Consider the following 17,508-nt stretch of genomic DNA (forward strand, 5'->3'; position numbering starts at 1 on the left):
TGTCCCTGGATGCCGGGTGGTGGCTGGCTTGTGCAACTTTTTATCTGCTCTCCTATTTTAAGATAGCTGTGCCATTGTATAAAACGAGCACTTTTTACCTTTTGTGTCACCTTTATCTCCTCCTAGATCGTAAACTCTCATGAACAGGGCCCTTACTCTCCTTGTTTTAATTTTTTGACTTGTCTGTTGCTATGTAATGTATGATTTTGCTTGTACATGAACCTTTTGATTGTAAATATTCTGGCTCTATATAAGTAAAAAATACTATTATCATCATTATTAGTGTTGAGTGAATCAAAGTATCCGTTTTCTTCAATCATGATGGCCACGACAGCCTCTCTTTGAGTAAATGGATGAGGTGAGTATGTTTCTTTTTGTTTCTAACTCTGTTCCCCGTTATTGTGCTTGCTACATACAATGGAATGCGATTCATGACAAAGTAATTCATATCAAATCGAACTTCAGCGAAGCAGCCAAATTGAATTTTGTATAACTTCGCTCATCTCTAATTATTATATTAGGCAATGCTTTCAGGGGAGAATACATGAGTCATATGGTAAGGAATGGAGCCTGCTACAATAAGATCAAAGGCCATGGGCACAGTGTTATGGACACAGAGTGTACAAATAAATCTCTGAGACAAGTTTTATTCGTATTTGTTAGATCCTCCGCAGCAATGATAAGAGATTGTCAGTCTTGCTTCAACTTTTAATCTACATTCTGTGCGAGGCATTGACGAGAAGAAACGTGTTTGTATGTGGTCTTTCCTCTTCTCCATGGCTGAGGAAAAGGAACACGCAATGTATTTAATACAAGTTGCTAACATCACAAATAAATATCACTCTGTACACATTTTCTACCATGAGACAATGTAATTGCAGCCTGGCCGTACTCCCACGCTGACGTGGAGCATTTTTTACAACCAGAAGGAAATAGTTTGTGAACACGTAGACATTGGTGCACTCCTCATTGCAGTATTTATGGAGCCATCTTCTTCCATTCTACAGTTCTTGGCATGAAGAAATTTCTGACACGAGGTTCTTGGAGAAAAAAGTATACTGTACCCAAGTCGGCTCTAAAGAATATTGAAAGAGATATTTTTAGAATAAAATATTGTCTCAAATCAGTGTATTTGCTCCCCCAAGGACATACTACTGAGCTGACCCAATCATTCTAAGGCTTTAAGGCCCCTCTTGGCACTGTCAAGTACATTACAGCCCGCAGGGTTAAATTAGCATGGTATAGCGTACAGGTGCCTCACGGATGAAGCTTTTCCTAATTAGAAGAGTACTTGTCTTTCAAGTAAAAAGTAACCTGTGAGGTATAATGTATGAGATGCTAAAGGGGAACTGCCAGTTTCATTTGGATCCTGCATCAGTATTCACCCATTATAGATTTCCCTTTTTTATCTATGAGGGTTCTAATAACATGCAGAAGCTTTGCTTTTCTTCGGGAAACGCACATCGATGGTATCCATATTTTCTGGATCTGTGGTTTGTGGACCAAGATATGATTGGGCATGCCTTTTCTGCAATTCCCTCAGATGATGAAGAGCTCCTGCTGCAAATTAAATTCCTTACAGCTACTAGTAAAAAGGTTGTCTCAGTTAGGGCATATGAGGGGGACTCTGCGCCAGAATGGGGAACACCTCATGCATTACATCTACAGCCATTCATTTGAGTGTCTAGCATGTGATGCTTTATAACTGCTGTGACCATCTTAGAAGCAATCTCATTTTTAACTATTGGTTATCATATTTAATCAGTGTGGTTCACCTGGAGTCACTCACTGGAGGAAGGAAAATGTATGGGTTGCTGCTGTCTTTCCCATGATCAGGCATAAGTGCTTTTGTAAGCTGAGTCCTCTATATAAAATAGATGTATGTTGGGGGGATTCCCCTTTGACTAGGTCAAGGGCAGGGTCATACACAGATTTCACAGGGCCCCATAGCAAAACGTAATATGAGCCCCTCAGCCCCACCCAGATTCCTAGTACACACGCGTCACTCACTCCTAGGCATAAACTGCAAAGCCCCATATTTCTTATATATATATATATATATATATATATACATACAGTTAGGTCCATATATATTTGGACACTAACACAATTTTCGTTTTTATTACCTGTTTACTAAAACATATTCAAGTTATAGTTATATAATGGGCATGGACATAAAGTCCAGACTTTTAGCTTTCATTTGAGGGTATCCACATTAAAATTGGATGCAGGGTTTAGTAGTTTCAGCTCCTTTACATGTGGCACCCTGTTTTTAAAGGGCCCAAAAGTAATTGGACAATCGACTCAAAGTCTGTTTCATGGGCAGGTGTGGGCAATTCCTTCATTATTTCATTCTCAATTAAGCACATAAAAGGCCTGGAGTTGATTTGAGGTGTGGTGCTTGCATTTTGAAGATTTTGCTGTGAAGTAAACATGTGGTCAAAGGAGCTTCCCATGCAGGTGAAACAAGCCATCCTTCATCTGCGAAAAACTGAAAAAACACTGCCTGTAAAACACGGCGGAGGCAGTGTGATGGCTTGGGCATGCATGGCTGCCAGTGGGTCCCTAGTGTTTATTGATGATGTGACACAGGACAGAAGCAGACAGATGAATTCTGGGGTTTTCAGAGACATACTGTGTGCTCAAATCCAGCCAAACTGATTGGTCTGCGTTTCATAATACAGATGGACAATGACCCAGGAGTTTATTAAAGCAAAGAAGTGGAATATTCTTGAATGAGCAAGTCAGTCACCTAATCTGAACCCAATAGAGCATTTCACTTGTTAAAGACTAAAGTTCAGACAGAAAGGCCCACAAACAAACAGCAACTGAAAACCGCTGCAGTAAAGGCCTGGCAGAGCATTAAAAAGGAGGAAACACAGCGTCTGGGGATGTTCATGAGTTCAAGACTTCAGGCAGCCATTGCCAACAAAGGGTTTTCAACCAAGTTTCGGAAATTGCCATTTTATTAACAATTATTTAATTTGTCCAATTACTTTTGATCCCCGGAAATGAAGGAATTGAGTTTAAAAAATGCTTTAGTTCCTCACATTTTTATGCAATCATTTTGTTTAACCCACAGAATAAAGCTGAAAGTCTGAACTTCATCTGCATCTGGATTGTTTTGTTCAAAATCCATTGCGGTAATGTACAGAACAAAAATTAGAAAAATGTTGTCTCTGTCTAAATATATATGGACCTAACTGTGTATATATATAATTTTTTGTTATTAAACGGACAAAATTTTAATTTAAAACAAAATGTAATGAAAAAGTTGCCTCTGACCTCAACCAAGTTATTTGACTAAAAAGTGGAACAGATGCTTAAAAAATACAGCATTCATTTTAAACACCATATTTCTCAATGCATTTTACACCAAGACAACTAGCATAAATACATTGATAAGTCTCCTGCATCCCATTTGTTACAAAGCTGGCTGACTTCAGCCACCACTAGGGGAGCTCAGTGCATAGGAATTTATACAATTACCATGGACACTGTAATAATCTCTTTGCATTGGAACTCCTAGTGGCGACTGCATGAAAATGAAGCGTTTTTATGTCGGGAAAAGAATAAGCAATTCAGTGCCGGTCTGCCCTCCTCCGGGCCCCATAGCAGTCACATGATCTGCCTTCACCAAAGGTACACTAATGGTCAAGGGCCCTAAATGAGACCCCTACAATATGTTGTGTACTGTTTTTTCATAGGTTCATGGTAGCTGGCCACTACAACATGAATGCTGCAAGCTATACATGAATGTCAATATGCAAACTGCCAAACCCTCTCAAACAGTCATTAGCTTAGCATACATTGCATTGTTCTCGTCTTTAAAGTGTTGGGATGTGATAGATGAAAGGAGTTGTCTTCAATTAGAAAACATGGATGCTTTCTTCCAGAAATTGGGCTCCACCAGTCAAAAGGTTGTGTGTGGTATTGCAACTCAGCCTCATTCATTTCAGCAGAGCTGAGCTTAAATACAACACATAACCTGGTGCAGGGGTGGATTGGCCATAAACCTTACAGAGAAATTTCCCGGCGAGCTGATGCCCAGGGTGCTGCCTGAGCCCTCCTCGGCCAATAGAAGTTTTTGGAAATGTATTTTGTGCTGCTGGCAGTATTTTGTGATGGATTGTGGTATTTGGCTCTGTGGTATAATGTGCCACAATATGGTATTTCTGGCCCTGCCTTCCATCAATTTTGACCCGTCTACAAAATGGGGCAACTTATAGTATTTTTTCAGGGCCACTTTAAGTTCCCAGTCCGCCCCTGACCTGGTGGCTCTATTGCTGCAAGACAGCAGCCATGTTTTTGTAATCTTGGACATCTCCTTTATTAATGGTGTGTGCCCCATAACAAATCTTTCGTAAGGACTGTTTTGAGTCAGTTTTAGTAGGAAAAAAATAGAAATGGATCCCGAGGATTTTTATTTTTTCATTTAGCTTTAAAAAAAAAAAAAAAAAAAATCCTGGACTTTGATAAAAATTATATATTCTTTGAAAAGGCTATGTGTGTCAGACTGGTAGGGATTCAACACCCAGAACCCCCACTGTGGCTATTGGGGCTAGCGTAGTACACGGAGCCGAAGCAGACAGCTGTCTACTCGGTGAAGTGGCTGTTCTGAGCTACTACAGCTCATCCACATACTGTATTAACAGCCTATATATCCTATGTATTTTTTGGTTTTACAGACAATGGTTGGACAAATATAGAGTATAAAGTTACTTCTTGTATTTGACTACCTGTCCTGGCTCCTAATTTCCTTCTTCATTTGGACTTTTACCATGGAAAACAGTCTCACTTGACTTTCTCAGTCAGACCATTCACTGGGGCCAGAGAGGGAAGGAAGAGGAGTGACTCAATCACACATTACACTGATAAGTCTTTTGTGGACATCTTTATCTAGGTCTATCAGGAGATCAATCGAGTTGTCATACTGTTATCCCAATTCTACTAATCTACTATTATACTAGCAGATACCATCTTCTTTTCTCAGCAGCAGTTAACTAAACAATGGATTACCTATCAATTTAAGAGTTGTATCTCTCTGTGCTGACTGCTACAGAAGTACATTCTTTTGTATTTCCTTTCAGTGGTATAGTACTGCCGAAATGAGAAAGAAAAACAGGCAAAAATTATAAAAAAAAGTTTTCTATGAATATTGAGTTAAAAATGCCCTTTTCTTATGAAAGTTTCTCTTTAATATATCTGTAGAAAAAGATATCTGATGGATTGCCGTAAGAAATAAAGATACTTTACACAAGGCCATTGATTGTATGTATGTTATGTGTGCATTTTTTTTTTTACTGTATCTTTGTTAATTTTACAGTTTTACATTTCGTTCAGAAAAAAAAAAATCAGGTCTGGAGAAAGAGAAAATCTGCCACAGGAGCTTATAAAGACAGCCTGCTCTCTTAGGGACTTGTATGTGTTTTCTCTTTAGTGATGATTTCTCACATTGACAAAGCTGAGACTGGCACTCCAACATAGTGTTATTCTTTCAAGAGCTTTCTGTGGGAAATGAAACCTTTCCTTATATTTACATGAGCCTTTTCTGGCAATGTTATCAAGGTTTTATTGCTGCAGTATTTAATTATATTTTCCATATCAAGATTTCATGGCTTTCCACATGTCTGCTTGCTGCCATTCAACAAAAAAAAATGCAAAATTCTACTTCTAGTGGACATAAATTTATCTTGGTCATGTCATGACCACACATCTTCATTGCTCTTTACAAGACCCGGCTCAGATATCTGTAGTGTGACTGTAGTCAGCCATACACTTCTTTCTGTATTAGTAGCTGGTAGTGTCTCTTTATAAGGGTCCATCGAATTGCGGAATCAAATTGCGGATATGTGAATGGAGCCTAAGACTTAGGCCGGGTTCACATTACCATTTTGTTTTCTGTTCTTCTGATCCAACAGAAGAAGAGAAAACAACAACAACAAAAAAACAAATCCTGTGTTTTAGGGCTCACCCACACAAACGTATTTTGTTTCCGTGTCCGTTACGTATTTTTTGCGGCTGGTATGCGTAGCCACTCACTTCAATGTGGCCTCAAAAAAACGGAAATGGCTTTGTGTGCATTCTGTTTCCGTATGTCTGTTCCGCAAAAGAATATAACATTGTCCGTATTACGGACAGGGATAGAACTGTTCTATTAGGGGTCAGCTGTTCCATTCTGCAAAATACAAAACGCACACGGACATCATCCATATTTTTGGCGGATCAGTATTTTGCGAACCGCAAAATACATACGGTCGTGTGCAGGAGCCCTTAAGCATCCATTCTGCTCAGTTAGGGCTCTGTATCCGTTCCGTGTTTTTTTGTGTGGCCCCTATGCGCAACCATTCACCTCAATGGTTCCGCAAAAAAAATTGAAATTATTCCGTATGCTTTCCGTTTCCGTATGTCCGCATTGCCGTTCCGCAAAAAAAGATAGAATATGTCCTATTCTTGTCTGTTTTGTTGACAAATATAGGCATTGTTACAATGGATCCACCAAAAAATATGGATTATGTTCTATTAGGGGCCAGCTGTTCCATTCTGCTAAATACGGAATGCACACGGACGTCATCCGTATTTTTGGCGGATCTGTGTTTTCTGGACCGCAAATTACATACAGTTGTGTGCATGACCTTTATGTACATTTTGCATCCCTTTTAGCCATTTCCATCTGAGATCTGTTATTTTAGAAGGAAAAAAGTCCTACACAAAGTATTTTTTGTTTCCACCTAAAATAACTGAGCAGAACGGATGCTTAAAATACAGGATCATTTTTTTTGTTGTCTTCTGTTCTCCTGATAGATCAGAAGAACAAAAAACGAAACAGTGATATAACCCTGGCCTCATACAATTCCACTAGAAACCAGGGTAGTACCATCAACTGTACAGGTCCTTCTAAAAAAAATTGCATATTGTGATAAAGTTCATTATTTTCTGTAATGTACTGATAATCATTAGACTTTCATATATTTTAGATTCATTACACACCAACTGAAGTAGTTCAAGCCTTTTATTGTTTTAATATTGATGATTTTGGCATACAGCTCATGAAAACCCAAATTTCCTAAAATCTAAAAAAATTGCATATTTTATCCGACCAATAAAAGAAAAGTGTTTTTAATACAAAAAAAATCCACCTTCAAATAATTATGTTCAGTTATGCACTCAATACTTGGTCGGGAATCCTTTTGCAGAAATGACGGCTTCAATGCGGCGTGGCATGGAGGCAATCAGCCTATGGCACTGCTGAGGTGTTATGGAGGCCCAGGATGCTTCGATAGCGGCCTTAAGCTCATCCAGAGTGTTGGGTCTTGCGTCTCTCAACTTTCTCTTCCCAATATCCCACAGATTCTCTATGGGGTTCAGGTCAGGAGAGTTGGCAGGCCAATTGAGCACAGTAATACCATGGTCATTAAACCATTTACCAGTGGTTTTGGCACTGTGAGCAGGTGCCAGGTCGTGCTGAAAAATGAAATCTTCATCTCCATAAAGCTTTTCAGCAGATGGAAGCATGAAGTGCTCCAAAATCTCCTGATAGCTAGCTGCATTGACCCTGCCCTTGATAAAACACAGTGGACCAACACCAGCAGCTGACATGGCACCCCAGACCATCACTGACTGTGGGTACTTGACACTGGACTTCAGGCATTTTGGCATTTCCCTCTCCCCGGTCTTCCTCCAGACTCTGGCACCTTGATTTCCGAATGACATGCAAAATTTGCTTTCATCCGAAAAAAGTACTTTGGACCACTGAGCAACAGTCCAGTGCTGCTTCTCTGTAGCCCAGGTCAGGCGCTTCTGCCGCTGTTTCTGGTTCAAAAGTGGCTTGACCTGGGGAATGCGGCACCTGTAGCCCATTTCCTGCACACGCCTGTACACGGTGGCTCTGGATGTTTCTACTACAGACTCAGTCCACTGCTTCCGCAGGTCCCCCAAGGTCTGGAATCGGTCCTTCTCCACAATCTTCCTCAGGGTCCGGTCACCTCTTCTCGTTGTGCAGCGTTTTCTGCCACACTTTTTCCTTCCCACAGACTTACCACTGAGGTGCCTTGATACAGCACTCTGGGAACAGCCTATTCGTTCAGAAATTTCTTTCTGTGTCTTACCCTCTTGCTTGAGGGTGTCAATGATGGCCTTCTGGACAGCAGTCAGGTCGGCAGTCTTACCCATGATTGCGGTTTTGAGTAATGAACCAGGCTGGGAGTTTTTAAAAGCCTCAGGAATCTTTTGCAGGTGTTTAGAGTTAATTAGTTGATTCAGATGATTAGGTTAATAGCAGACTATAGGTTCTCGTGAACTTCCCCAAACAGAGACAGTTTTATCCACTGGAAGCAACATTGAAAGTTCATGTAGCATGACAGCAAATGGAGATCTTGAACCTGAGAGGACCTAATACAGGAGACATACTGTAAAGTCTTATATCATTTCATTATATAAAGGATTACATTTATTTGCATAAATTAAATTTAAGAATGTGGATGATGGGTGCAAGCTTTATGGCAGCTGCAATAAATATGTTAGTGAATGGAAAAATGTCCATAGACTAAGGATCCATTCAGATGCCCATAATGCCATCATATGAATGAAGCCTAAAGCCGGAGCATGCAAGGGGATATTTACTAAGTCCGGCATATTACACACCATTCTTAACCTGCCCCCCACTAGTGTCAGATGTGCCATTATTATTATGAGGTGCATGCCTCTTAATAAGGGCTGTTTCACATGAGCGGATACCATGCGTGACATCCGCTGCATGAATGAGAGCCAAGACCCGCTGCGGACAGATAAGCACGGTGCATTAACATGATTAATAATGCTCCGTGCCTCTCTGTGATCTTTTTACTACAAAATCAAAGTAACAAGTTTATCTCAGCCCTAATTGTGATGCATCGGTGCAGGTCCATGCACCAAAACAGTTTTCTAGCATAGATCCCAACTAGAGATTACTAGCGAATCGAATTCCACAAAGTTAAATTCGATCTGAAATTCAGGATAAATTTTATTGTGCTTCGTGTCAGTGAATCGATTTAACCTGCAATAGTGTAAAAAACAAAAAAATGTAAACTTACCTCCTCCATTTGCTCACAACGGTCCGCCAGCCACCATCTTGATTGAAGATCTCAGTCGAAATCAAGTGCGTGGTGATGTACGATGTCACCACGCCGGCCAGCGTGATGATGTAGTCTCGCGTCGCGCAAGATTTCGCTCCCGTCACGAGGAAATGGAGGCGGTAAGTTTGATTGAATTTATTTTTTATTGTTAATTTTACACAGTTTTTACACTCAGATGCAGCGATCATGTAGGAACGCGGCATCTGAGGGGTACAATGACGGGGACAGCGCTATAGCAGCTCCCTGTCATTGCACCCGCTACTTACAAAAAAATGCGCTTCGTGACAAAGTCATTTGTCACAAAGCTATTTTTTTTGTGCTAAATTTGGCGAATCAGCTGAATCGAACTTTTAAATTATTCGCTCATCTCTAATAATAACAATTGTGATGGGCTGCATATGCCCGTTGCTCACTCTACTTGATCCACCCTGCTGAAAAGTCTAAAAACTGAAAGTAAAAGTGTGGCAAGCATTGCAACTTTTTGTTGCTACATGTCCCCTACAGTTTTTGATGTAGTTTTTTGAGCCAAACACAGGAGTAGATACAAATGAGAAATATCAGTTTTACCTTGGTACCTTCATTTATGTTGGATCCACTCCTGGCTTTGGCTTAAAAATGCATCAAAAACTCAATTTGTGAATATAGCTAACAGTCTGTTCCATGAGATCTACTTTCCCAGATTTCTTTCTTTTTTTTTTCATAAAAAAATGGGAATGGACTGGAGATCAGGAAATTCCTTGGGTCTTTTACAAAAAAAATTTATTCTGGCCCAAATTGGTTCTACATGAAACAGAGAGCGAAACACTCCTCTGGGAAACAGATATATTAATCAGTCCTCCTTCCAAAAGGAATGAAAACTAAGGGGCACATTTATTAAGACCAGAATTCTAGACGCCGGTCTTAATAAAGCCCTAAACTGGTGGTGAATCTGCCGAGGTTATAAAGAGGCGCCGGCCTCTCAATAACTTCGGTGCATCCAGTGTCAGTTCTAAATGTAAGATAGCTTCCGGGCTGTCTTACATTTAGACCATTTCCTACGCCCCAACAAAATTTTTTGACCAGGCATGAGCGGGGAAAAGTCACAGATAGCACAAATAACTGTTGTGCTGCCATCTGCACCTGAAATGCGCCTAATTTGGTGTATTTGAGAATAATTAATGACCCCCTAAATATCTCTCGGTAATACTCATCTAAAAAAAGAGATATGCAAACCAGTCTTCTAGAAAATAAAACTGTCTCTGGAAAATAAGTGTCTCATACTACTAAACAGCTCTTTATCAGAGCTGAGCAGAGATAATTAGCCTAGCTTCCTGAGAGGCCTTGGTTGTGGTCTGGGGTACTATTTCTTTTCTCCTTATGGAGAAAGAATGAGGAGCAAAAACATATGCAAGATAGGATATCTTACATTGGCTGGCATCAGAGAGACTTAGCTTTCTTTGCATATCTTTGAGTTTCTGGGAAATATTCAAATTAGCTCTCTCTTTCTCAAAAAATTCAGGTTCATTAGAATCCAATTTTTTTTTTCGAGATGAATTCTGAATCAATTGGCTCATGTGTAGAATGGACACATTCCTAGCTTTAGCTGCAATAAAAACCCACAAATTTACAAGTTACAGATGTAGCAACATTAATTTGATACTTAGGCCTGTTTCACACTGCTGACAGTCGTTCCAGCAGAGAACAGCCTGCTGTAGCTCTCAGGATCCGCAATTGCTTGATGTTACCAGAATGCACAACGGCTAAATTGACTAACATGGGGTTCGGCGGAGATCCGGCCACTACTCAACATATATGCCCAGATTTGGCCGGACAAATACCACTGCGTAACATCCGGCAATGCCGGAATAGCCTGCCGGAACTACTGCTGGCTGTGTGAAACAGGCTTACTGGTTGAATACACTGTTGCAGAAAACTGTAAGTTGAAACGTAACACAACATATCAAGTTAAAGTTTGCTGCAACTGTATTAAACAGGTTAAGTTTAATGCTAACAATTGTTACAACTGTAAATAGGAACACATGTTGTGACCTGGGACAATACTGGCAATTTACAGGTAATGTGCAGTATCTTTACATGAAATCCTGGCAGGGAGTGGAGCACAATGTATGTGTTACAACACCGTTTACCTTCATAACACTCTGGAGGTTTGAGTACACCATCAAAACATTGGCTGGAGGCGGTAAAGCTGCAGGCATGTGTTTTATTCCGGCAGAAAAAATTCACATTCTCGGAGTGATGCACCAAACCCTCATCAATTTCTGTAACCCAGACTTTCCGACCTTGGTAAATAACTTGGCTCCGCTGTACTGGCACTTTACATCTTGCTGTGTACAGAACAGAAATTAACATATACATAAAGACATGACAAATAAAATGTTTCATTTACAGTCTTTATGAGCACTATGCTAACACTGCATGAGAAATGGCCACCAGCCCACTCCCCCTGTATAAATGCACAGAATCTCTGTCTGTAATGGCAGTGCTTCTTGCCACAGCTTGTCACAGGAGGTTGGATTATTCAGTTAGGGGCCTGATTTTTTTACAGTGAGGCAATAGTGCAGCCTCCACCCTCCAGAGAAGTAACTTGACGGTTCTAGGTCCCAACACAAAATCTGTGACATATCCCCCACCTGCCATGTGCCATTTATAATACTGGAGGAGGGTTGTAGTACTTCCAACAGTCTCAGAACACAGTTCCAAAAATGTTCAGTTCGAATTTTCCCAAGATGGTTTTGTATGGTATAGGCCAGGTTTAGATTAAATGTACAAATAATACTTTTGACAAGATGCCTGTAATACGCTACTGCATCATACAGATTTCAGGAAACGACTGGTCAAGTTGTGTCTAAATGTGGATAGTGTCTTCCATTCAAAGCAGTCTAAAGCTTTAGATAGCAGTGCACCTTAGTGACTCCGTTTTCTCAGCCATTACAGATTTTGGAATTTCCTTTCTCTCTCTCTCTCTAGGAACATTTCAATATAAAGATGGTTCTCTCTTTGTAGATCATACAGAGTTGGTTAGTCTCTAAAGCTTGAGGACTAGTACTGAGGAATGAGCAAATCACAACTTCTTACTTCCTCTGCTAACAATAGACCTGTCTACTAGATTGGTCTATGGGTGGAGCAAAAATTCCGCACCTCAGCTTCCTTAGGGGCTGTGCCAGAATTGGTTAACTCCATCACTCACATACATTACCGTTACTGAGGATACAATGCATAAAATTAAATAACATAAGTCAACAAAGCAATGTGCAAGTACCCCCTGCTCTGGGGTTCTTTATATGCATACTACACTTGATAATGAGCAATACTTTAGTTTTATGGCAGTGAGTTTTGATTGAATCGCTGTGTTAACCAACATATTTGACTTTGGATTAATCCTAAAAGTGTTGGACTAATCCTAAGAGTGTTTTTCTGGCAGTCTCCTGGTATTCACCCTAGACTTAGTTGCAGGTAAATCACTAAGCTGCTACCTACTGGAGTAGTCTCTGTGTGGTTGAGCCACGGAGGTCAGAGACACCGCTGTGGTGCACTCAGGGGTCAGGCAAAACCGTAGCCAGGGACAGGCCAGGGTCAGGGCAGGCCGAGTGTTAGCTAAATGGTAAACAGTCTGTGGTCAGGGTAGGCATTACGGCAACATGGAGGTCAGGCACAGGTCAGGTCTGGCAGCAGTGGGTCAGAGTCCAGTAAACAGGAAGAGGTCAGTACACAGGCAGACAAATGAATGCAGCACACCTGCACTGGAACTAGCAAGCTAAGGAACCCATTTCTACAGGGGAGAGCACCAACTGGTGAAGATGAGGGTGTGTACGTGTTGGCCCTTAAGAGCCAGAGGGAGAATGGGTGCCCTATGCACAAAGGAGAAGTTTTGCCAGAAATCAGGCTGTAGCCTGTGTGAAGAGACAGAGCAGACCTGGTGGCTGGACCCAACGGGAAGAAAACAGTGAGAGTCAGGTAGGGCTGCCAAGCAATGTAAGTCTTGGAGGGTGGGACATTTTCTTATACTTTAGCACTGACCCAATAAACAGTACATATATAAAGGGCAGATTTGTGGAGTACACGACTAATAGTTGTCCTGTGGACAGATTCTCCCACTTGAGCTGTGTCTGCTTCTCTCATCAGTGCTTCCCCCGGCCTCCAAAAAATATATCCAAATATCACTCGCTAGTGCATACACAAGATGACAAAATGATATTTGGACATTAACAGCCCAAGTATAATATGTTTAACGACCTCACAGTGCTGGATCAAGCTATTGTAGTTAACCAACGTATAAGCTGACAAACCTATTCTTCATTAAGCTCCTATCCATGTTTTACCTCTGCAGGCTGGACCATCAGACCACTGTCCATTTTCCATACAGGTAACACTGTGTGATCCATCCATAAAGAAATTTCTTTTGCACATATAGTATATCACTTCTGAGACTTCATACTCTGCTTTCTTCACAGCTACAAGAATTCCTTCTTTGATCTCTGGAGGTGGTGGACAATAGACTTCTATAATATAAAATAGGACAAATTTATGAACTTTTCAATCTGAACTATGACTCAGAATAGACAAGTTTAATAAAGGGGTTGTCCGAAAAAATAAAATAAAATCTGGGCATTGGCAGATGGATGGACTGAGTGAACTGCTGTATAATTATACAATGACAATAATATCTTACTTCTACATGTCGGAGCATAGATGGACCAGGTCTTGTTCCCCAGGCACTCTGTGAATGCAGAACCTTCCAGTCTATAGCTGTGCAAGGAGAAAGCACAATCATATAAGTCTACTTGACACAGACAACTAGGTATATTGAATTATAATAGATTTGCCAATTTCATTGTGTCATATCAAGTTAATAATGTGAAAAATGGAACATTTCTACAAGAAGTTTTTGAGTTAGCCTAATCAGTCCTTTTCAGCTGTTGTACATTGTAAATGATGGGCTAGTGAGTGATACATGGCTATGACTTTCCATACCTGACTGCAACCAACCACAGGTGCATCTTGCCATATCTCACTCAATGATAATGACTAGCATACCCCAAAAGGGTACTTTAATGGTCTAATTTCTACAGATAATAGAAATTTAAACTTGAGCTTACCCTGGGTTGCATGTATACTCGACCAGTGCTCCTTCTATCAAATGTCCATTCTTTACAAAGTATCCATTCTCAATACTTGGAGGCTCATTACAAGTGGACACAGCTAGATTTAAAGACACGTAGGGTTATTCAGTATAATATATGAAACAAAAAAATTCTATTGATATCACATTATAAATCAGAATTAATATTTGTTGGTATAAGAACATCATATGGACCCTGGAGAAGAGCCACTGGAAAGATGTGAATAAATACCTTGTAATACTACATTTCCTTACAGTATTTTCTGAGGAAATGTCTGTTGGAGGTTCAGAGTTTCTATACTCACCTCCACTGAATCCCTATTGCTGCTGCCCAGGTCCCCACTGATCTCTACTCCCAGATCTCTTCTAGACATGCAGGAAATGCCTTGAAATTCCTGCTCAGCCAATCGGGGGCTGAAGGGAGTCACTGCTGCAGCCAGCGATTGACTGAGAGGATATCTCAAAGCATTTCTTGGATATCGAGACGGGAGTCGAAGTAGAGAACAGTGGGGAGTCAGCGTCAGAACAGAAGAGGTAGTTAATTCATGGAGGTAAATATCACTTTTTAAGTAATTCTGACCCTGCTGCCACTAATTCTTGGTGCCCTGGAAAGCCCCTTTTTATAACCCTAATGACCATGTAAATTACTTGCTTTTGGCTCATCAATTGCAATTAAATCTATGACACCCCCTAAACTGGTACATATGGCACCTCCAATATGGGTACATTAGAGGATGCATGTGAACCATTGGGAACCTGTTCTACTGAATCAATGTGTAATAGAGTAATAGATATGGAAGGCCCCCGGAAGTGACACTGTGGTACTTCTTTTTGGTAAGACTGGCATCTCAGATATTTGTGTTTTTAACACTTCTGTACAGAATATGCTGTAAAACGTTTTTAAGAAGGCTGTTATCAGTCTGTGTGCGTGCACCTTTTGACCACACCAGAAGGCCACAGTATTTTCCAAAAGTAAGTTGCCAAATTATACAGCCACTCTGTTGGTTTGGGCTGAGACACAAATTCTGCAGTGTTGCTATGTGTGCAGTTCTACAAACTCGCTCTTTGCTGTTTGTCAAACAGAGTTGTATTAAAAGCAATGCAAGAGGCTATCCAAGTCAGATTTTTTTTAAAGATTTTGTTTAACCATTACCGCCTTAGGGTGCATTCACATGACCGTATGTATTTTGCACTCCTCAAAAAATACGAATGACGTCCGTTTGGCGTCCGTGTTGCATCAATTTTTTTTGCGGATCCATTGTAACAATGCCTATCCTTGTTCGCACAATGGAGAAGAATAGGACATGTTCTATATTTTTTGCAGGCCTGCAGAATGGACATACGGATGCGGACAGCACGCGGTGTCCTGTCCGCATTTTATGCAAACCCATTGAAATGAATGGGTCTGTATCTTATCCTCAGAAAATGTGGATAGGATACGGACCAAAAATACAGTCATGTGAATGGGCCCTAAAAGTGCTTATCATGGGGGGGGGGGGGGGGAGGTTATCTTATCCTTCACTTTTTCTTGGTTTCTGTAAGAGGCTGAAAGTTATGGTCCTTTAAAGGATTCTTTAAAGAGGTTGTCTCACTGCAGCAAGTGGCATTTATCATATAGAGAAAGTTAATACAAGGCACTTCCTAATGTATTGTGATTGTCCATGTTGCTTCCTTTGCTGGCTGGATTCATTTTTCCATCACATTATACACTGCTCGTTTCCATGGTTACAGACCATCCTGCAGTCCATCAGTTGTGGTCATGCTTGCGCAGTATAGGAAAAATCACCAGCCTATGTGCGTTCCTATGGTCCCGGCCACCAGAGAGGCTGAAGCTTTCTCCTATAGTGTGCAAGCACGACCCCCACCGATTTTTGCAGCCCTTTCTGAGAGCAGGAAATAATCTGAGCTCAGTGATATATAGGTTAATGTGATTTGGGGCAGGAGTAAAAAGCAAAGAGAATCCTGAAAGGGCTTCTCAGAGAGAGTGTAAGAATCCTAAAGTAATTGACAATAAAAGTCCTGATTACGCCACCCCCACACAACAATTGACAGGTTTCTATGCAGGGCCGTTTCTGCCATCAGGTGGGGCTAACCTGCTTCAGAGAGGGCCCGGGGGGGGGGGGGGGGGGGCTGGCGGCAGTGCATGCCGGCATATGGGAGACCTCAAGGCCCCAAGCCTTTTACGCAGTAGAACAGCACGGTGCAGGAGGTCATGGCGATGTCATCTCAACCACCTGCAATCGGATGTGGCACTCCAAGGCCTGCATAGGTGCTTGTAACTCTACACAGGTATTTAAAAAAAAAAAAACATATATATGTGTTGTTACTACTTGGAGGGGGGGTATACAGGTGGCGGAGTCATACTACAAGAGCACTACGGAGGGGAGTGCATTATGTATACTATCACTAGAAGGGGGTATTTTAGTTCAAGGGGTCTATGGGGGGAGAGCATTCTATACTTACAGCCACTACAGGGGGCATTATACTATGGGCACTACAGGGGAAGAGCATTATATTACCACTACACGTGAACATTACATTATGCGAGAACTATAGGAGGGGAGTGAATTATATATACTGTATATAGTGCCACCACAGGGGGCACTATGCTATGGGGGAACTACAGGGGGAAGTGCATTATATATAAACTGCCATTACAGGGGACATTATACTATAGGGGGCTCGAGGCTAGACAGCATTATATATACGGCCACAACAGGGTGCATTATACTATGGAGGGACTACAGGAGGCACAGCAATATATACTGTATATACAGTACTGCCACTACAAGTAGTATTATACTATGGGGAGACTAAAGGGGGGACGCATAATATATACTGCCACAACAGGGTGCATTATACTATGGAGGGACTACAGAAGGCATAGCAATATATACTGTATATACAGTACTGCCACTACAAGTAGCATTATACTATGGGGAGACTACAGGGGGGACGCATAATATATACTGCCACTACAGAGGGCATTATACTATGGAGGGACTACAGGTGGCCATTCTACTATAAGGGGGCATTAGGGTCAGAACATTATACATACTAGCACTATGAGGGGGGCATTATAATGCCGGCTGGAGCACTACATGGGGCATCATAATAGAGACCAGAGTACTACAGGAGATATTCCAGTTCCCGAGTAAATAAGTGTAAAAATCTCAGACTGTCTGCCCAGAGGGAAATCTCTCTAAAACTGTATATGCCACCCATGTTGCGGTACATGTATTATATGCTTTATACCCCTTGGCGTTTGGAGACCAA

The 17,508-nt window shown here is 41.1% G+C and overlaps 1 protein-coding gene across 3 annotated transcripts in view; it reads right to left on the reverse strand.

Annotated features, from left to right (window-relative positions):
- Nucleotides 1-631: 631 nt before the first annotated feature.
- The window catches only part of LOC122928572 (beta-2-glycoprotein 1-like), a 95,188-nt gene continuing 78,311 nt past the window's right edge, over nt 632-17,508 (reverse strand). For 2 of the 3 annotated variants that reach the window (XM_044281546.1, XM_044281544.1), the window contains 5 exons: nt 14,210-14,312; nt 13,783-13,859; nt 13,433-13,612; nt 11,240-11,437; nt 632-1,075 (listed from right to left, as the gene is read on the reverse strand). In XM_044281546.1, the coding sequence (XP_044137481.1) occupies nt 1,002-1,075; nt 11,240-11,437; nt 13,433-13,612; nt 13,783-13,859; nt 14,210-14,312 (632 nt within the window). In that variant the 3' untranslated portion in view covers nt 632-1,001. Of the gene's footprint in view, nt 1,076-8,181; nt 8,392-11,239; nt 11,438-13,432; nt 13,613-13,782; nt 13,860-14,209; nt 14,313-17,508 lie in introns of those variants that run through there. The other variant, XM_044281545.1, reaches the window with a different exon arrangement.

Source organism: Bufo gargarizans, chromosome 2 (assembly GCF_014858855.1).
Source record: "Bufo gargarizans isolate SCDJY-AF-19 chromosome 2, ASM1485885v1, whole genome shotgun sequence".
Classification (NCBI taxonomy): Eukaryota; Metazoa; Chordata; class Amphibia; order Anura; family Bufonidae; genus Bufo; species Bufo gargarizans.